Here is a 21,887-nt window from a genome sequence, read left to right as displayed (position 1 = left end):
AATTGAAAGGTGAATCAGATTCTGAGTTCTCATCAACTGCACACACCTCATTCCGATTCAGTAAATTCAGCTTTGTTGTTAAAAAAAAAAAAAGTACTGAGCAATTAAGTACCCCAGTTTGTTACATAAATAAGGAGATCGCATTAGAAAATTCGACTGTATGTTGAATCAGACCACTGATCAATAAGGTCAGTATTACCTACTCTGACATATTTTGCTCTCTAGAATCTCAGCTAAAGATCTTTCCTATCACTTATCACCTGACCTTTTAAACTGGAGATCCCAGGGATTGAACCCAGGACCTTCTGTATGCAAAGCAGGTGGTCTGCTACTGAGGCACACTCCTGTCATGAATGTCAATACCTGTAACCAGAGAAAGCAAGAAACTAAATACTTGTGTCATCTCATTAACTGGAAGGACCTACTGATCCTATACATGGGCCCATTATGCATGGAGTGGAAGGTCCGCATTCGGGGTGTAATGGCAGCGGCTAAAATCACCAATTATGCACGCTGCTGGCGGCAAACGGGCGTACAGTCAACGTATGCCGCCGAAAAAGCAGCGTTAGCGAGATGAAGAAGAAAGTGGAGCTTCCCGGGACCAGGGCGCAACCAGAAGCGGCTCCGGAGTAGCTGCCTGCATAATCGGATACTCTGGGTTTTGCCGCCATTGTGTTCCGTCCCGTGCGTACGCGGTTTGCTTCACTCCTTCCTCCTCTGCATTCTCCATGCCGCTGTTTCAGCGGCCGTGCATAATAGGCCATGGTAAACTAACTTTTCAAATACCAAATATTAGGCCTGAATCTACACACACAGAAGAATGAGGTGGTAATAAGATGGCAAAGTGCTGAGATGGTGGAATTTTGAACTGCTGCTGAAGGATTGCATATTTCAAATCCCTCCTTGTTTTAATTCCATTTAAGTGGAAAACTAACAGAGCATATAAAGGGCCAGGTTTAGAACCTGATGTCCTAGTGTTGTATTGACAGAGTATATTGACATGCTGGAGCAACAAAAATGAAAAACCTTCCCTGCACTTTATTCACGACTTTTTAAATCCCATCCTCTCTTGAAGGATAGTATACAAAGCTTGCCCTCTCCTCCACACTATTCTGACAACAGCCCCTGAAAGTATGCTAGGCTCAGAGTGCCTGACAGAGCAACTCTGGGCCAGTAAGCTTCATGGCTGGACATGGATTCTGAATTTGGGTTCCAATCCAGTGGTCTAACCCAGCCTTTCTCAACTTTTTTACTAATGAGAAGCCCCTGAAACATCATTCAGGCTTTGAGAAATCCCAGAAGTGGTGCGATTCTACAGAATATGGTTGGGAAGCATAGCTGTGGACCAGCCCTTTCCCACCCCCTCCAGGCCCATCATTGGCCATTTTGGGAGGAGGGGCAGGTTGACATGACCATATATGTTTTAATCACCTGATAAATGTTTAACAAATTAAAAACATTCAGGAAACCCTTTCAGGGCTGCCAAGAAACCCCAGGGTTTCATAGAAACCTGGCTGAGAAAAGCTGCTCTAACCATTTAGAAGTGAAACTCTGAGGTGGTACAGAGTGTTTTACCAACTAGTTGTGCTGCTGGTGTAGAACAGGCCTCTAAGTCTTTGGAAATCCTTTAAAAATGTTTTTCTCACCCACTCCAGCTCTTTTGGAAGATACAATCCCAACACACATTTCATCCTTGAAGACAGCAGCCGATGAATGTGCAGACTGCATGGCTTTGTAATGATTCCCAAGGTATCTTTGAATGTTCTTTAAGGGCTGCTGAGGGATCATGTGAACTTTGAACTGACTGAAGGCAGCAGGGATATAGCAGTGCTCTCTTTCACAGTTGCACAGAACCACTAGGCGATAATCATCCTGGTGTTTCAAGTGAAGGTTTCGGAAGAGTTCCTCAGATTTAAAGCCAACATCATAGCTCAATTCATCTGCATAGAGCATAGTATAAATCTTCTTCTCTCTGCAGCCCAGAGTGAGGCATCTCCTTAAAAACAATGCCACTTGCTCATAGCTGGTCTCTGGTGTACAGAGCAAGACCTCATCATAGGAAGGTAGCATCTCCTCAGGACTGATCATGTAGATGGCCAGGGCTGAAGACAACACTTCAGAGCGAGGACAGAGGATGAGATTGGGCCTCCCAGTATGAAGGCCTGATGGGAATGTTCTCCCTATTCTCCTGTTCTCCATACTTGCCAGACGGTCCAGATAAATGCCAAGGGTATCTATGTCCAAGCAGCCGGGAAGGAAAGAACTCATATGCTTCATGTAGGATTCCCAGATGCGCTCCAGTTGTTCAGTCAGCTCTTTCTCTCTTACAACCAACCCAAAGAGATCATCAGGACTGCTCTCTGACTTTCTTGACACCAGCTGACTGGAGACCTCTTGGAAATCCTCTTTGCTGCAGTTGTGCTTTATGAATGACAGCATCAGTAAGGCAGCTTCGCTGGGACGTTTTGAGCCAAGCTCTCTGCACAAGTAAACAAGCTGCTCAGCCATGTAATAATTTAAGTAGAAATACTGTGATCGCTTTTCAGCCATGAAACACTCCCACCTCTCCAGGAAACTCTCCATCTTTCTGCATAAAGCTGGGAGAACATCCATGACTTCTCCACTTCCCGAAAAACCTCGCATAAAATTCAAACTGAAGTCCATGCCAATACAGAACTCGCTCTTGGGTGAACAGTATATCTTAGTGATCCACGATCGGAAGAGCATATTGCCAGCAGAGTAAAGTCTTATGAACGACAGTGCAAGTCTCTGGACACTAGAAAATACCTGTATGAAGAAGAAACATTATGGGAGACAGAATACAAATAGTTCTAGAAAATAGATGCTACTAACATTACTGATGCGAAACTCAAAATGGCAATGAAATTATACCACTGTCTCCTGGAAATCTCAGGAATAGTCCAGCCATCACCTGGAGGTGATGACCACAGATGACCACTCAGTAGCAGGATAAGCAAGCAAAGAACAAAAAACACTTAATATAAACTTCTAAGTCAGCTGTGATAATACTTACTTGTTTATTCAAAACCACGGATGGAATGGCTGAATAACGCACCAGTCCATTTGGTTTTTCAATACACTTCCTCAGTAGCAAATATCCAAAATGTAGCAATAAAGACAAATTTCACAGTAATCTAATATAAAAAAACCCTAATGTGACTTTATAGACTGTGTTCTTTTAATAGACCAAGTTCTCCATACGATTACTGCGAAATTTGTCTTTATTGATACATTTTGGATATTGGCTGCTGAAGAAGTGTATCAAAAACCCAATTTAACTGGTGTGGTTTTTGGATATTGACTGCTGAGAAAGTTTATTGAAGAACCTATTTAACCAGTGTAGTTTTCAGCCGTTGTTTTGAATAAACAAGTAACTATTGTCACAGTTGACTTGGAACTTTTTGTTCTTGATTTGCTTACCACCTGGAGGCTGGCAACCCTACATATGGCCTAGCCCAAAAAGTGACATTTATGTCAGATCCGTCCCTCCTAATAAATGAGTTCAAGACCTGTACTTTATAGAAGCCAATTCCATTGTAGCCATATGAGCAACCTCTTAAATCTCTTAAGACTCTCATTATACCAAGTAGCCAGAAAGACATGAGGGCACACAGGGTGTCGGAGAGTAAATCTGATCAGTAGCTTCCTGAGGATCTCTATTCCCAATTTCAGTCCGCAAATTGAGGGAGCTGCCAGCAGGCCTACATAAATCCTGTTCAGCAGGATCCATCAGTCTCTGCAGGCTAGCATAAATATGCTCATTGCCCCCACAGACCCAGACCCTGAATGCTCCAAACAGACCCTTACAAGGAAATGGTCTGACCACGGCACTAATTCACAAACAACTATCCTATTCGAATCAAGTCCTGCACAAAAGGTCAAATACAACATGTGGCCTGCTTTATGTGGGGGGTCAAGTCTGTCTACATGACCCAATCTGAATTCAAAGTCAGGCATGCTTGTTTGAGACCAGAAGCCAAGACATCCTGCCTGCCTCCAAGGGGACACTCTCCAAGTTATGCCATTTCAGCAATAAACAGAGAACCCAGAGCAGCTTCCAACTTTACTACAGATGTTTGAAATCACTTCCTCCTCTTAGTCTCCATTAACTTTTAACATATTCTGGAAATGCCATTATGCAATAAAAACACACTAAAAGGTAGGACTAGAAACTGACCTCAGAGAACTTCTCTACTTCTGCACCTTGTTCTACTTTGCCCGACATCAGCATCAGCTTGTTCATCAGTTCTTTCAGCTCCTCTAGAGAATAATGCCGCAGCTCTTCTTGGCCACCATGACTCTCTGAGATGGTCAGGGACAGGACAGTCTCCAAAGAAACCTTTCAAATAAGTAAGTGGATGCAGGTTAACAAAATGTAGTTTACTTTTTTTATGCTTCACATTCTTGAGCTTACAGTCACATGAACACTATGTAAAAAATCCTTAGTCTTCAACTAAGTTATTTATGTTAACAGCAGGGCAGTACCTGCACAATGCAAATCTCATCTCACAGCTATATAAATTAATTTAGCACAACAGAAATAATAGGAAATAGCAAAAGCAGTTGGAGAAGGGCAGTATAAAAATTTAATAAATAAATCTACAATATTTCCTGACTTACTAAACTGCCTCCAAATACATCTATATCTTGTGAAAATCTCTGGTTAATCCTAATAAGCAAACTTAATTTGAGAAAAGAAAGTTCTTTATTGAAGGGAAAATGTTCAGCTCGACATGGGAACTTTGCTAAGGCTGGGGATGCACATCGAACAACCACTTATCTACCCTTTGCCCACAACCCCTCCCCTCGCCAAACGTTTGGGTGACAAGACTCTGTTGATAAAACAGGCAGTCTCTAGTACTCAAGGTCTCAGGAGAAGATAGTGATTCCCCAGCAAAACACAGCAGGGAGGCAGGACAGATAGGCTCATGACACTCACACCTGTTCAGAACAGAGCTCTAAGGTGGGATGGCTAGGCTAGAGATCTAGATACAGGTGGAGATAACTGGCATAGGCTTGCAAATGACAGGACCCAGGTTACATGGCAAAAGCATAAAACATGGTTTTGACACATCTAAGCCTTGTAAAGAAAACTTGATAGACTGCATCCTTTGTATTTCATTGCCTTTTGATTGATGCACCTGGTTACAATTTCTTCTCTGTCTATTTGCTCATGCACACATGCCACTAAAGTCTGGGTCATAATTAATCTGTCAATCTTTCAGAAGCCATGAGACACTTTTGTTTGGTCTGGATCCAAATAAGACCAAAAACTGATAATGAAAGCAGTGTATCAGTAGGTGCACTTACAGGCCATTCACCATTAATATCAACACCAATGCACGATTCTTTTTCTTTGCTTTGTTTACAGCAAACTGCATAGTGACACCCTAAAGAAGTCACTGCCTACAGAAAGATAAGAATAAAGCCCACAGATATTGGAACAGTGTGCTCTTGGCCTTTTCTTGGCTGGTCTTACCTTCTGACCTTCTACTGGGGCACTAATTACATACATTCCTTTGTTATTGATTGTAGTTGCCAGGGATATAGATGATAATTCCACAGAGCCATGGCTCTCTTTAATGGTTTTTAGCCATTCCAAATATCTGGCAGAATCACACTGTGGGGAATAATGAGAAGATACAAATCAGATTAGTCCTCCTATCTCCCATACCTCTCTACAATTCAAACAACACAGAGGTGGAATAATAGTGTGCTGACAGAATCCTGAACCACAGAATCTTTACTGTATATACTAGTGTATAAGCCAAGTTTTTCAGCAGTTTTTCACATTGAAAAAAGCCCTCCTCGGCTTATACACAGGTATATATGGTAATTGAAATAACAGCCTGCTCCCAGCCAGCCAATCGTTACATTGCATTTTGCAAAGGGATTTACTGTTTCTTTCTCTTAGTGCTTCTTTCTTCTTTTATCTGAGGGGCAGCATTGTTTGCCTTTTCTTCTTGGGGTTGTGTTTCTTTTAAAAGTTGATTTTTACAGTTCTTTCTTTCAGTGTTCAATTTTACAGTTCTTTGTTTCAGTGTTTTGTTCTGGGGAGGGGGGCACTGCAATTGTAGTTAGAGTTGTCCATTCTCCCAGTTTGGTAGCTGTTGTACTTGTAGTAGGTTGCCAACTTCAGGTACTGTTGTTCTGCTCTGGTTTGCTGGCCTGGGGGCTCTGTTTGGTTCTCCTGCCAGAGCTGTTCTCAAATAGCAGTTCTATCAGAGCTCTCTCAGGGTGTCTGGCATCAAGAGAGGAAAGGAAGGCAATTGTAAGCCGCTTTGAGACTCCTTTGGTTTGTGAAAAGCGGGGTACAAAACCTAGCATCTATTCATACTCTTGACTTGTCTTGTTGGAGGGGGGGGGGAGGCTGGATGGGAGAGCCTGTGATGATGGAGCATGGATTAAGTGCTTAGGCCACCCAGAACTCCTCCACTGGAGGTCAGTAGGCTAGGTTCACATGATAATCCTGCTGAGGAGGAGGAAGGTGTCCACATGACACTCCCCCTTGCTTTCTGATGCTGTGGATGTCAATGAAGACAGCGCTTTCTATGAGAATGACAGCAGCGATGGTGATGACTGCAAACTCAGCCTGTGCTGATAACCTCAAACGAGCTACAGCTGAAGCTCTGTCTGGACATACAGATGATGATGAGGAATCCAGTTTTGAAGGATTTTCCATAAGGAAGGCCGAGTGTCAAAGAATTGAAGCTTTTGAACTCTGGTGCTGGAGAAGACTCCCTTGGACTGCAAGGCGAACAAACCGGTCAGTCCTAGAAGAGATCAGCCCTGACTGCTCTTTAGAAGGCCAGATCCTGAAGATGAAACTCAAATACTTTGGCCACCTCATGAGAAGGAAGGACTCCCTGGAGAAGAGCCTAATGCTGGGAGCGATCGAGGGCAAAAGAAGAAGGGGACGACAGAGAATGAGGTGGCTGGATGGAGTCACTGAAGCAGTCGGTGCCAACTTAAATGGACTCCAGGGAATTGTAGAGGACAGGAAGGCCTGGAGGATCATTGTCCATGGGGTCGCGATGGGTCGGACACGACTTCGCACCTAACAGCAAACTCTTGTATTTTAGTTTGGTTGCTGATTGAGCTACGGTTTTTGCACTTTTAAAGTTACTGTTGATACCATATTGTTCTTGTTAACCCTCTTTTGCACTTACAGAGCTAGTATACTGTTTTTCATTGAAATAAATATTCAAAAACATTTAACCTACGGATGCCTGAATTAATGTAAATTTACCAGTAGCTGCTACATTTCCCACCCTCGGCTTATATGCGAGTCAATAAATTTGCCCAGATTTTGTGGTAAAATTGGGTGCCTCGGCTTATATATGGGTCACCTTATATGCGAGTATATACAGTACTACATTTTTTTAACCTAAATTCTTCTTAATCTCCTTTACACCAGGGACCAAAGCAGCACACATTTCATACCAGAAACATAAAACAGCAGTTCGAATGGCATCAGCTGGACTGGGGTGGGACTGCCCTCCAGTGGCTAATCTCCTTTCTCCAGAATCGCAAACAGAAGGTAGCATTAGGAGAGAGCTCATCAAGCTGTCACCAACTGGCTTGTGGAGTCCCCCAGGGGGCAAGTTCTCTCTCCAATTCTATTTAATATCTTTATGTGCCCTCTTGCCTGACTGGTGCAGAAGTTTGGGCTGGATTGCCTCCAATATGCTGGTGACACCCAGCTCTTCCTCCTGATGGATGGCCACCTTGACTCTCCCCCAGAAACATTAGCCAGGTGCTTGGAAGGTCCTGTGGCTGGACAGGAAAGGTCCACATGAGGAAGCGCGCCTACCCAATCTGGATGGAGTGCCCCTAACAGTAGCCCACTCCTCCAGAAACCTGGGAGTGATTCTTGATTCCTCTCTCTCAAATGGAGGCTCAGATCATGATGGTAGCATGGCTGGCATTTTACCACCTTCGCCAAGCCAAACTACTAGCATCCTACTTGGCCCCAGAGTGATCCATGCAACAGTCATCTCTAGACTGAACTTTTGTAACTCGCTCTACGCAGGCCTGCCCTTATCTTTGATCCAGAAATTACAACTGGTCCAGAATGCAGCTGCCAGGGTCCTCAAAGCAACACCTCGGATATCCCACATCCAACCGATCCTCCAGCAGCTGTGGATTCCAGTCGGATTCCGGATCAGGCTCCACCACCTCCAACTTCCTGGTGGTCCCTGGCCCCAAGGAAGCCTGCAGACAGTCCACTCAAGAGCAGCAGTAGGCAAATGAAGGATCCTAATGTGATCAATGTGTGACTTGCATTAAGTCTCTGTTATAGACCAATCAGACAGCTCCGTTAAGGGCCAATCAGGTTCCTCGATGGGCCAGCACAAATGTATAAATTCCATGAGTTAATATGTTTGCTGTTTGGTGTTGGTATTTTGAAGAAACTGCATCTGTGTCTTACCAAACCTACACTCAATACTTATAGAGCTGCCATTTCCGCCCACCTGATGGAAGAACTTGCTGCTAGCATGCAAGTACTGAGAGCAAGGATCCCAACCCCCCCCCCCCCCCGAGCTCTATTGTTTGGACACTCAAATAAGCAACAGGTCACTTAAGGAAGATCAACTCAGCAGAACACAGGATTCCTCCATTGATCTGATCCTTGCTTTGTTCCTCATTGTGGAACAATTCCTGCTGCTTTGGCTTGTGTTTCCTGTCCCCAACTCTAGCCTTGAAATTGCAGAGCTTATTACTCTAGGCCTCCCCCGTCTGTCTTGTGATTGTCACATGACTCATGTTATGTATATGCAGTCCCAGGTCTAGAAAGGCTGAAGGCCATTGCTATAAATCAACAGTAAAATCACACTAGGTACAAAGCAGAGTTAAAACCTTTATCAGCAAATGGACTACTGATGGAGGAATTACCAATTTTTGAGGAAGGTTGCTGTCACTTTCCAGGGCTTTCCATAGTTTCTTCAAGCACTCCATGAATTCCTCAAATCCACACTCCTGCTTCAGCTCATAAAGAAGACAAGAGTAGCCCAGTACAGCATCATGGAAACATGCAACCCGATCCACGTCCATGTCATTCTCTCCCGCAGAAATAGAGGCAAGGTCCACAAACACTTTCAGTTCAGTTATATCTAGGGGAAATCAAACAAACCCTCAAATGACAAATGCAAGGTATGTGATAACGTACTGCTACTATTCTCAGACTCTAGGAAGGAAGCCTTTCTACCCAGTTCCTACTTATATAATCTTAACTCAATGCTATGCACTGCTTACAGCCAGTTTGGTGTAGCAATTAGGAGTGCGGACTTCTAACCTGGCAAGTTGGGTTTGATTCCTTGCTCTCTCACATGCAGCCAGCTGGGTGACCTTGGGCTCCTAACAGCACTGATAAAGCTGTTCTGACCGAGCAGTGATATCAGGGCTCTCTCAGCCTCACCCACCTCACAGGGTGTCTGTTGTGGGGAGAGGAAAGGGAAGGCGACTGTAAGCTGCTTTCTCCTTCGGGTAGGGAAAAGCGGCTCTTCTTCTTCTTCTTCTTTTCTTCTTCTTCTTCTTCTTTTCTTCTTCTTCTCTTCCTTCCCACTCTCCCTCTCTCTCTTTCACACGCATTTATGTAGCATGATGGGGAAAAGTAAATTCTCCCTTTCTTATTTCATCTCATTAGCTGAATCCAGGTTCGTTATGCAGTCCTCCAGAGGAGGGATCAGCACAGCTGTCAGAAACAGCACTAAGGTCTGTCATGATTTCAGGTTTTCTAGATCTGAGTCTGGAGGTTTTACAAGGACATCCTGGCTCCCATTAACTGAATAAACCAGCAAATCCCTCTGATTTGACTACAGCTTAAATACCCTGAAAGGGAAGGATGCCCCATCTGTTCCTAGCCTTCAACAAGCAGCTAGATAGAACAGTACTTGATTGGAGGGGCACAGGCCACAACCCACACAATTCTCCACTATGCTGCCTCTTTGCATGCCAGCTGTCTGTGCTGTGCCTGCTGGGTGAAGGGAGATCTTGGGGTGCTGATGATCCTAGATGTAGTCATGCAGGGGCACCTGACCCAAGATGAGGCCAGAAATAGCATCAAGAAGATGCTGCCCTCTTGCAGACAACACTCCAAGAACCCCATACAGCAACCAGTTCAGGAATCCATCTCAATATTTGGAGTAAAGAAGAGGCGGGCGTAAATTTAGCAGGTGGTGGTTAGGAGTGGCAGCCTCCATTCTGTTGAGCTGGGTTTAATCTCCCGCTCCTCAACATGCACTCAGCTGGGGGACTATGGGCTAGTCAAAGTCTGGTTAAGAGTTGTTCTCACAGAACAGTTCTGTCAGAGCTCTCTTACATCCACCTACTTCACAGGCTGTCTTGTTGTGGGGAGATATATGGATAAAAATGGATGGCCGCGCCACACTTTTATGGTCCACATCTTAACACCTTTGTACAGTTATTTGCATCTACCCTGCACATCCACAAAAGCATCCTACGTGAAATTGTGTGCAAGAATGCAGGCATAATAAAAGTTTGGCATAAATGCATGCTTGTGTGTGATAGGAGACAATGTACAAGAAAATTAAACAAGGTAAGAAATACAAAAACAAAATAAGAGAACAGGTTAAGAAATGGAGGAGGTAATGGGGAGTGCAAAGGAAGGACACCATCTGACTTATTTCAAAAATGATTTCTTGCAAGTCTCAATAAAGTTAAGTATAAGAATCTGAGAAATCAGCATACCGAGTATAATTCCCAATTGATGTCAAGAAATAAACTCATAAGATTTTCTTCTATTTTACCTTCCAGAGCCTCTCTGACCCAGTTGACAAAGTCCATCCTGAGAGTAAGCGCCTCGAGGCACCTAAGACGTCTCTCAGTGACGTTCTGCAGCAGTTTCTTAGCATGTATCAATTTAGGACTCATGCAAGAGAGTTTTTCTTGTTGAAAAGATTGACACTCATCTCTCTGAAAAGCAAAAAAAGATTAACAATGCAAAAATGTCTATTGTAATGGGGTTTATACTTTTCTGCCACATAGTCTTTGATATCACATTAATTCTTTTTAAAAAAATCAATGCCTTAAGGCAGCAGTCCCCAACCTTCTTGTATTCGGGGACCGCCTCCGAGGGTGGGAGAGAGCCGGCGGCCCGGCCACAGCAGCTGCACGTAAATGTGCACGCGCAGTTGCCGCGCATGCACGTTTTTGCCACTAGGTGGAGCTAACGCGCATGCGCAGAACAGCCGCACATGCGTGTTTTTGCCAGCAGGGGGCGAAAACACGCATGCGCGGTGGCTCCATGCGTGCGTGTTTGCGTCACTGGCGTGCCAGCGGCCACGCCTGCCTCTCCCCCCCCTCTCGCTGTGGGGGGAGGGGAAGGCAGGCGCAGCCGCTGGCGGCCTGGTAACGGGCCGCAGACCGGGGATTGGAGACCTCTGCCTTAAGGAACTGTAAACATAGCCGGCATGTGCATGCAAATCTGTATCCAAATTTGGATGCTGTTCATTACTTTTACTGGAATGCATATCCCCATGCAATCATCTTTTCCACATAATATATTCCTGGTGAGGCCTTAGAAGAGGAGTGTGTCTCATGGCTTAAGTGCCACTCAGCGCTTAACCTCAGGGGCTGTCCTGCCCCTGAGTGCCTCCTCCTCCTCCAACCGGCTTCCCTGTCTGTCCGGCATCCAGCCAATACCCTTCCATCCTCTGACCACCCCCTCCTCCTTCCACTTCTGAGGCTTGGAGGCCGCAAATCCCTGCCACCTTTCCAGATCCTGGGAGGAGGGGGAGGCTGCCTGCAGAGTTCTTCCATTCCACCCCCCCACCCTAATCTAGCTCCCATTGTATTCCTGAATGCAACAGGCTTGGCCTCTAGTAAATCAATAATCTTTGTACTTTATTTTTGTTCAAGGGAAGGCAAAAAACAAAACAAAAACCAGACAGATGCTCAATTCAGGTTAGTTGTCTGTCAGAGGAGAATCATATTCATGCTAGAGACTGAACATGATATATTGTTGGCATCCCTACTGTATACTTCTTTGTGACATGGGCAATTTGTTTAGCGGAAGTTCCTGCTGTTCCTTGACGGTTGGTTTCCCTTCCTTTCTTTCAATTTCATTTCACACAATCACTTTGGGTTGCAATCCAGCCTTGAGGGATAGCTCCATCCATGGGGGTTTTCATTTTGGACTACTTTCACAGCGGGAGGTGTGTGTTTGGGGGGGGGGAGCTTCTCTGCCATTTTCTCCCTCCTGGACACACTGGGCTGCTTTTCCTTTTGGGATTACCTCTGCCTGTATACCTGGGGACTGGCTGGGGTGCCTTTACTGACCTAGTTCTCTAAGTCAATTCAACCCACCCACTACTCAAGCAACTTTTCCTTTTGAGGTGGTTTCTGCCTGATCGCCTGCCTACTTTCCCACACACACCCTGGCCTTGGGGAAGTAGTTCCAGTCCTGGGGGACCTGGAGTGACTCTACTGCTCAGCTCTCCACTCCTTTTTGGGTGATTTCTGCCTGTCTGCTTGCTTCCCCATGCACACTCTGCCTTGGGAGAATTGTTAGTCTTTAGGAACCTTTAATTCCTCAGCTTTCTACACCAATTCAACTTCACGCACACACAGAGCTGCTGCTCCTTTCAGAATGATTTCTGCCTGTCCACCTCTCTACTTTCCTATATACACCCTACTTTGGGGGAGTTATTCCAGTCCCGGGGAGCTGCTGGGGTGACTTTACTGCCTCAGATCTCCATGCTGATTCAACCCACCAACTCCCTGAGCTGCTTCTCCTTTTGGGGTGATTTCTGCCTGCCTCCATTTCCACCCATTTGATCAACTCTTCTGGATAGTTTAGCCCCGCCCTACATTCGCATTGTCCATGAAGGAAAGGTGTGCCCAGGGAGACACATCCACCTGCAATTGTGCAAGCTGCTCCTGGACAGGACAGTTGGCACTACCCTGGATTCACCTTGTCCTCAGAAGACGTGTGGGCCCAGGGACTCATCCACCTACAATGCAGATGATCCCAGGCCTGGCCAAGGAGAAAAGGTTGTCTTGGCCCTGTACTTCACTACTGCCACCTGCTGAACAGATGGCTCACAGGCCAATGCAAGAGGAGGGAGCTGGCACTGCAATCATCTGGTCAGTGGAGAGACGGGAGCCTAACCAGGGACACAGCGATGGCCATGTGCAACAATGCCACAAAAGAAAGAAAGAATCTGTCCAATGGCCTAATTAAAGATCAAAAGTTTAAGAGTCTCTGTTATCTCTTTTATTTATTTAGAAGACTTGGACTCTACCAGAACGGTCCCTAGATTGTATTTTGTTTTCAGTGCTTTCGTCAGTGGCAGAACGAGTCCATTCTTGTTAATCAATTAAAAATATAAAAATATAATTAGGCTGTTGCTCTTCTGGTATGGGGAGTCAAGGTCTGATACAGGCCCTCCATTTTCAAGACCTGAACAAGGCTGGTCATCATAAATGAGAAGCAACTTAGTGGCACATAACACTCATGCACACACTGTTCTGTGGTATTTCATCATGGAATAGGGGATATTAATGCATAATTCAACAGTACAATATATGGAATGTTTAAAAATAGTTTTGTAAGCGAATTCCAGTAATTTATGCATTAGAGGCCCAATTTCATTCTGCTCCATAATTTCCTGTAAAGAATATTTAGGTAAGTTTTTTTCAATGTACCCAGGAGACTTTAGTTCTTGTTCTAGAAGATACCATCACAAAAATGTGGATTTGTATCTCCACAGTATATACCTTCTAAAAATAAAACCTGCATTATTCTTTGTTATGCAAACATATTAATATTTATAACAACCAGCAAGAATGGAATTTTGTACAGAAAGACAGTAAACAATCTTCCTGACCAGTGTTTTAAATAAAACACACTTCTTGATATTTTTGTTCTTATATGTCAATTAAATATCATTATCTTCCCACTGAATTTGATCTTTCCCACCACCACCACCCTCCTCTGGGACATCAGAACTGCCATAGCTGGAGGTGAAGTTTTTACATGGCCTGTTTGTGTTTTATGGATAGCTTTTTATACTGTTTATGCCCTATGGCTTGCTTCAATTGTGAAGGCTGTTTTAATTGTAAGCCACCTCGAGCAGGATTCTGAAGAGGTGGCATAAAATATCCAATTGAATAAACGAATAAAGATATTGGGTTGCATAGAAAAGCACTCAATACAAATTCCCCTTGGGATGACTTTCTGAAGTTCAAGATGTGACTGACTGGTACATTTGAAGTCAGCTAGGGATTTTTTTACATAATAATAATTTTGAAGAGCTATACTTACAAAGTCCAGCAGAAGTCGAAGGACTGTGAAGTCACCAGACAGACTTAAATCTTCCTTGACTTTGTTAATAACTTTAGCAGAGTCCACAGCTAAATGCAATTCATGATACTGCTGGATCTGCTGAACCCGTTCGTTTATCCATTTACCATCATCTTTATGGCACTGATTGCACATCATCTTCAAATCCTTTTTTAGCTCTTCATAATTGTTAGTAAAATCTCCAAAGAGCGAGTTCACTTCAGCAAACGTGAGTTCTCCAGATTCCAGTGTACTATAGAGTCGGCAGAAGTCACTGTAACAAGGCTCATATATGAGTTTAAGAACATCATCAAGACTCAAAGCGTCTTCTTCTTCAATTAAGTCTTCCTGGCTGCCCAGCAAGTCTTTGGCTGCCCTTACCCAACAGTACCGGAAGATATGGCTCTCTTTAAATGTATATATATTTTCAAATATATTCTTTTGGTCTGGACTCAGGTTATAATAGACCTCTATGTTACCATAATCATGGTCAACCAGATGTCTCACAGTCACAATCTCATTCAGTGCTTTAGAGTTCAGATTTTCATTGTGCTTTTCTTCAATTTCAGAAACGTCCACTGAAAAGTGAAAAGACAGCTGTAACATGGAATGCACACATTCTCAGTTTCTCTCCTGGCACAACAAATCATATTTCAGCATCACACAACATCCTGAGTAGTTTGCCTAAAAGGCTAATTACACAATTACACAATTGTGTGTTCAGCTTTCCTGGTGTGACAAGTTCTGCTGCCTTCTCATGCAAGTTTTCTTCCACCTCTAACATTAGAAGCACATTCACCACAACAAAAGGAGTTCACAGTAGAAACAAAGTAGTTTTCTTAATAACAGATGCTACATATTACCTTTTACAAAATCTTGCACCTTCCTATACATGTCCAAGAAGGATCCCAATAGATTTTGCTCTTTCTTGACTGACCTCAGTTCCTCAAACCTCAACTGAAGCACTTTTTCTAGATCATGCTTTAGATTCATCTTCTCCATAGTTGAAAGATGCTTGTTTTCTGAAACAAAAATCTGAGATTACAAGTCAGTACAAACCCTTCCCCCCCCCCTGCTTGCCACCTACACAAAACTGCCTCTAGCTTGATACTAGTTTCCAAATTAACATGCTTCTCCAGGTCCTTTTCATCCTGCCTATTCTACTCCGTTTCATTCTGGGGAGCAAAAAAGAAATCTTTTGGGACAAGCCATCACTGTTCCTTTTTAAATTCCCATGCTTTATAAGGAGCTTGCTCCTAGTGTGTTACTAGTATAGCTCTGTCAGATTCACATTTTGAAAATTCACCTAAGTAGTGTTTGTTTTATGCTTACTGATGATTACTGGTAATTTTAGAATTGTAGTAAAAAGGGGCTGTCTGGCATGGGGAATGGAGGTTGCTGGTTAATCATTGCTCTCCCCTGCCCCACTCCTGCCCAAAGGAAGCAGTAGCACCCAAAACTCATCCCATCGGTAACACCACGGCAACTGCCCTCAAGCCCAGTTAGATCCTTCTCCTCCTCCCCAAACCTTAGAGTTGCCCATGCAACAGGCAAACAAGCAGGCTCGAGCCCTCCAGCAGAGATGGCTCCAGAAAACTCAAGAGTAGGCTGAAGGGAAAGGAAGTGCCTCAAGTTTTCAGTTATCAGTGTTGGCTGCAGGAAGCCCAGTAAAAGGCTGAATGAATTTAAGTGGCTGGCAGGAAAGGGGTATGATCGTTCCAAGATACAGGGATATCTTACCTATCAAACTCTCTCTCAATTTGCTTGTTCTAAGCAGATTACTAAAATATAGAAAAAGCTAAATCCCCATCTGAACAGCTACAAAAATCTATCAATGATGCTTAAAATTTCATCTGCTATTATACAATGACATGGAGACTAAGGACCTTGGCCAATGCCAGGTAGATAAACCTTGGGTTTATGAGGGTTTTTTCTTCTCACTATAATGGAAAGCACTCAGAAGTAGGTCCCCCCTCCCCAACACTTGCGCTGCAAGCACTGCTATGCACGTTATTTTTACATATCCAGGTAGGGTATCCTATTGATATTAGCCAAGGTTCAAGTCACGAGGAATTCCTTAGTTCTCCTGTGGAACCCTTTTTTTACCTTCATCTCTCAAACATTCTCATCCTATGGAACAGTACTATCCATTCCACTAAGCAGAAGAGACCCCCATGATAAGTCAGTGTTTTGCTTCCTATCAGTGGAGGAAGGTATCCCAGAAGAGGTTCAGGATCAGGTTGCCCAAATATATGATTACCATCCAGAACATTCTGAGGCTCAGTGCCCACTTGCCAGGATCCACTTCTTATTAATTGAGTCAGTCAATTTTTGGTTGAAGACACCATGGAGGTCCAGGGCCAGTAGGGAAACTCTGTGGCTCTTTGTCCAGCAGAGGAGGAGAATGGCTTCCTTCTGTAAGGAGTGGGATCTGATGCCCACTGACATGGGTTTTAGCTGTGCTATTGTCTGTGAGGTGAGTGTCCCCTATCTACAGCTGAAAGGCCAGTGGTGCCATCTGGATGGTTCTGAGCTCTAACCAGTTAATAATGTGCCTTGATTTGGAAAAGTTCTACTTGCCCTTTTCCAAAAGGTATTGGTAGTGGGTTGATATCTGTGGTTATTTGTATCTGACCATTTACGCACTGGGAACTTCACTGCCCCAGCTCCCAAGCAGGAGCATAAATCAAGGGTAGCTAAGTTGCACCAGGCCAAATACTCCCCTGTGTGGGTACAGGAAGATGTGGGGCAACCTGCCACAACTAAAACTCCAGCCTGCAGCCAGGCATGAAACCTCCAGTATGTAAATGGTCTCTGAGAAGGTTTGCAGAAGGGAGTTCCCTTTGTGAGGTTGTTCCTTTTTGTCCATCACAGCTAAAAAGGAAAATCCTTACTTTGGAAATGGGATTACTAAGTGGCCACAGTGTAGGTGGTGTTCTGGTAGGAAGGAGCAGCTAATATAACATGTGCAAATGCAATTTGGTCCACAAAACTATGTTGATGCTGGAGACCATTGGTCCTAGTAAACATGCTCTAATCATCGCTCTTTCTGAGAATGCTTGTGTGAGTGGAAGAAGATTGCATTGAATGCTAGATGGAGTTAGTGAGCTTTCCTGGTGACTGACGAGGAAAACTGTGCTTCACTAGCACTTCCAATGTTTTATGAAAGTCCCTGGTCACGCTGTGTCTGGAGGGAAATCTTAATGGAGACTGCTGAGGTAGGGACAACGATGTACTCCTTTTCTCATGAACACAATCAACTTAGTGAAGACTCAAGGTGAGGACAATAGTCCAAATAGAAGCACCCATTACTGGAAATTCTAGTTGAAAAATGCAAAGCAGAGGGACTTTCTGGAAATGGGATGGACGGACACATGTAGACATTTCTTGAGGTACATAAGAGGTGGGGAAGTCCCCTAGTTGCAAGGCCCCACTATGGAGTGGAGTGTCTCCATAATAAGGGCCTTTTACAATACCTCATTTTGAGATGTTTTGTATTGGGAAAGGCTCTCTGTTGTGTTTTTTCTAGGGCATAACATGACAAGAGCAAATTCTGGAAAATTTCTAAATCTCTGGAACCAGCTATATTGCCTGAATGCTCAGGGGTATCTTATGGCTTGCATGTTGAATGTGTATTTTTGATTGTTCTTAGATTGGGGGGGGATAAGAGAATTCAATAAAACCCGTGGGGGATGAACTCAATTATGTAGCCCTGATGATTGATGGTACTATGTAACTATCTGTTCTCACTGAAGCATCTCCAAGACATGATAAAGGCCTGGAGGCTACCACCCATGGTGGCATCACTGGCAGAACAGTCACTTCCAAAAGGCTGGTTGGCTTCAGATGCTTTTGTCAGCTTGGGGAGGAATCTTTGATTGTTCCAGGAGGGCTTAGAACACCTCAAGCCTCTGCAGTTGTACTGTCTCTGGAACTTGCAAAATAAACTCTGGAAAGGCATGGCGGATTTGCTTTTGTTCCTTTTGGAGACTGAAAACGTGGTCTTCTTTTTGTCCTTTCTTTTGACCTTATCCAGGGCTGCATCTTCAAACAGCTTTTTACCTTGGAAGGGAACCAATGAGAGGTTGTTTTTTTGACAAGTGGACCACTTTCCAGTGCTTCAGCCATAATTAAGTCAAATCATGATGTTGGCAGCAAGGGATCTTCCAGAAAACTGCATGGCATCCACGCTGGCACTGGCGATGAAAGCTCAGGGTCTCTTAATCCTTAGCAGCACTGGTTTTAAATGTGACTGGACCAGGGCTTTGGTTCTGCAAGAACTCATGATTACAAAGAATCACTACCCTAACAAAGACTGACACTGATATGCTAGCTCTGATGATTTAAGAGATTGATGTGCTAGCTCCTCTTTCTGTCTGCAGGGCCTTGAGGGAATTATGTCCATCCTTGCACAGAATGGCCCCTGTAAGAAAGGTTGTTATTGGGGGCAACCGCTACAGGAACCTGAAGAAGTGGCAACCAGGAGAGGAGAAAGATGCCCACATGGAATGCAGGTCCTTGCCACCTCTGGGGACAACTTACTTGCCTCTCAAGAGTTTCTTCAAAGGAGTCTGAGAAAGGGACAATAGATGGGGTCTGTGTAGATTGTCAAAAAACGAAAGCAAATCTGGAGTTCCCCTTTCAGTTGGGCTAGAAGATGAGGAAAATCCTCTTACTGGGAAAGTCTGGTAGAGACTGGTCTTGAACTGGAGTTCTCTTTTCTTGATGATGCCTCTTCCTCTCATTGTCCATTGTGTTAAGATTCTGAATCTGAGCAAGTAGAATTGAAATGGCCAGAGGGAGCAGTGTGGAGCCGGATGGAGTCATGGAGGAGGAAGGAGGGCTCACTTATTTTTGCATCTGAAATTGCTTCTTCTGACTCAGCCCATAGAAGTATCCTTCTAGGTCTAGAGAATACAAGCCAGTCTCCTTCAAAGAATGCCTCTAGAGCTCCTCTTGGATTTTTGGGGCATTTAGGGGAGGTAGACTATGAGGTAGAGTGGACTCTGTGTGTACACTTCCATTTTTCCCTCTTGCTCTTTAGAAGTTATACTTAATGTCTTCAATGAGCCTGCTGGTAATCCATGAGCATATAATCAAGTGTAAGGACACCCCATTAAAAATCCTTGGATGGGAGGAAAGGGAGAATGCTGGTATTTTTGTACTTCCCTGTCCCATTGCTGCTTACTCACTGCACAGGAAGTCCTGACTCTGGTGAGTCATCCTAGCAGAATGCTCTGGAAAGGTACTACAATAAGCAGCCACCATGCCAGAAGACTTTTTGGTGTCTGAGAACCTTATGGACCTAAATTTTTCAATAAGCTGAAATGCTTTGTGTCACACTTGCTCTCCAGGCTACTTTTAGTTTTGAAGACCTTTGGAAGTTCATCTGATGCAAACTGAAGCAGGACATGGACTGGGGCTTGCCTCCTAACCAAAAGTGAAAGCAATGCAAAAACAATTTGCGCAACCTTGAGTGAACGGCGGTGTAGCTCACTTCTGGATACCTTTCACCACTGATAGAGAACTGAGCATTCTGGATAGCCAAGTGATGGAAAACAACTGTCACTGTACTTTTACAATATAGTACAGTCCATCTCTTCCAACCTTGCTCTGTATACAATTTTTAGGATTGCTATTGGTATCATCTTTAAAACAGTGAGTGAGGAAGTCATGGCAATTTCCCTCCTCTCAATTTAAATTTTTATTTTCTTTGGGCTGTTAACCTTTTGTCTGGTATATTGTACTGACATGCTATTTTATAAATAACAATAAATCACTGCGGGGGGGGGGATGCTTGTCCTTGCTGCACCTGTTATTTCTTCTTCCTACACAAACTGTTGTAGGACTCCCTCACCCTGTGCCTCGGCCACCCTGGAAATTGAGCTAATGCATGATTTTTGGTGGCCTAACAGAGGCAAGCCTTAGTTGCCAACGTAGCCCAGTGCCCTGCTCTAACACAGCTTTGCTCGGCTTTATTTAAGGGCTATCTGCATCCTGCTCCTACTCAGGTTAGGAGCCCCATCTTTCTTACATACTTTTCTCAAACAATTAATAAGAATGTTTACACACAATATAAAACTGTTGTTTTTATTACATTTACCTAACATGCCCCTATAAAGCAGTAAAAAAAAAAAAACATACTCACTTAGCTCCCAAATGGACAGAAACTGTTTCTTGTACTTAATAATTAGTTCCAAAGGTTTAACTAGGATATTGCCTGAAACAAGTTCTTGGGAAATGTTTGTGTATATAGAGTCAGCAATCGTCATGCACTCCTTTGCTTCATCAGTAAGTTGATCCAGCAAATCCCCACCTGACCCTGTTAAGTCAATAACATTACAACAAATAAAAACCAAGCAATCTTTGTTCTTAGTTCTGAAACTGTTAGAATTGGCTTCCATCTCCATGCAGCTAAAAGCAAACCATCTGCAAGGTTTGTCCCTCTCAAATTCTCTATAACTACTTTTCACATCTGCCACATTTCACCTCACCAAACACCATTCTACAAGTTCATCACAACTAGGAAGAGGCACAAACTAGCTTAAAAGCCAAGATTCAGCTTGGGGAAATCACATTCCCTGAACATTTACCTGACTTTTAGCTGACTTGGTTCAGCAGTTTGGAATCAGCCAGTTAAACCTAACAGTGAAAGAGGTTGGTAGCCATTTAAACCTAAGAGTTATGGGGCGGACCAGCTGAACTGGTACATTTAAATGGCTGCAATCTATTTAACCCTTCAGTTTTGCAAACACAGTCCCAATGATGGGATACATGAGAAAATGGAAGATGAAACATCACATAAAACAAGGAGCACACAAATAACTAATGCACTCCTTAAATCATCATTGAAATAAATCCATTCAACCTAATTACTCTCTTTAAGGCTAAGTCTGATATGACTTTTCCTTTCTATAATGTCACATTTCAGTTATCTGCAATTTGAATCAGTGCTGAATAATGTGCTGTTAGATACCCTGGACAATTTCCCTCCTGAAATCAGAATTCTGCTCCCAATTAATAAATACCATTGAAGTTGAAAAGATGTTTGATGTCTGGCCAACTGAGAAGATGATTCAGGGCACCCTCCAAGTCACTTATAGGCTTTCCTTCCCTGTCAGATGGCCATGATTTTATGATGACAGCAGACAGAAGGGTACCCATCTTGTTCAGGTTGTAAGAGGATATAATGTCAAGGAGGTTTTTCTGAGTCTACATAAAACATAGAAGTACGTTAAGTACTGGAAAACAATGAGTTCATCATATAGCAAATTTCACATTTGTATTATTTTATTTCATAGAACTTTAATGTTCATGGCATCATGCTGCCCAAGTTGACCAATTTCAACAGTTGTCATAGAATCCAATTACCTGAAACACAAGCTTTTTCACTGTTTTGTGCATTCCAATGTGGATCATATCTCAAAGCTAATTTATTGCCACCATCCCTTTACATCTGCTCACAAGATGCCCCTTCTGAAGTAGTTGATGAGAACAACACAATCTTGGAAAAACTCTTAGACCTCCCACCCTTTTGTGAGCATAGGTGTTCCCCTGCACC

The 21,887-nt window shown here is 43.6% G+C and overlaps 1 protein-coding gene across 7 annotated transcripts in view; it reads right to left on the bottom strand.

The window, feature by feature from the left end:
* The window catches only part of RNF213 (ring finger protein 213), a 135,791-nt gene that overhangs the window by 55,879 nt on the left and 58,025 nt on the right, over nt 1–21,887 (bottom strand). For all 7 annotated transcript variants that reach the window (XM_077328190.1, XM_077328195.1, XM_077328193.1 and 4 more), the window contains 9 exons: nt 21,355–21,538; nt 20,475–20,648; nt 15,190–15,348; nt 14,309–14,904; nt 10,791–10,956; nt 8,917–9,134; nt 5,501–5,641; nt 4,199–4,360; nt 1,647–2,787 (listed from right to left, as the gene is read on the bottom strand). In XM_077328190.1, the coding sequence (XP_077184305.1) occupies nt 1,647–2,787; nt 4,199–4,360; nt 5,501–5,641; nt 8,917–9,134; nt 10,791–10,956; nt 14,309–14,904; nt 15,190–15,348; nt 20,475–20,648; nt 21,355–21,538 (2,941 nt within the window). The remainder of the gene's footprint in view (nt 1–1,646; nt 2,788–4,198; nt 4,361–5,500; nt 5,642–8,916; nt 9,135–10,790; nt 10,957–14,308; nt 14,905–15,189; nt 15,349–20,474; nt 20,649–21,354; nt 21,539–21,887) is intronic.

Source organism: Paroedura picta, chromosome 3 (genome assembly GCF_049243985.1).
Source record: "Paroedura picta isolate Pp20150507F chromosome 3, Ppicta_v3.0, whole genome shotgun sequence".
In the NCBI taxonomy this organism is placed as follows: domain Eukaryota; kingdom Metazoa; phylum Chordata; class Lepidosauria; order Squamata; family Gekkonidae; genus Paroedura; species Paroedura picta.
Note: the sequence above shows the minus strand (reverse complement) of the source record. Positions and strands in the feature narration are given on the sequence as shown.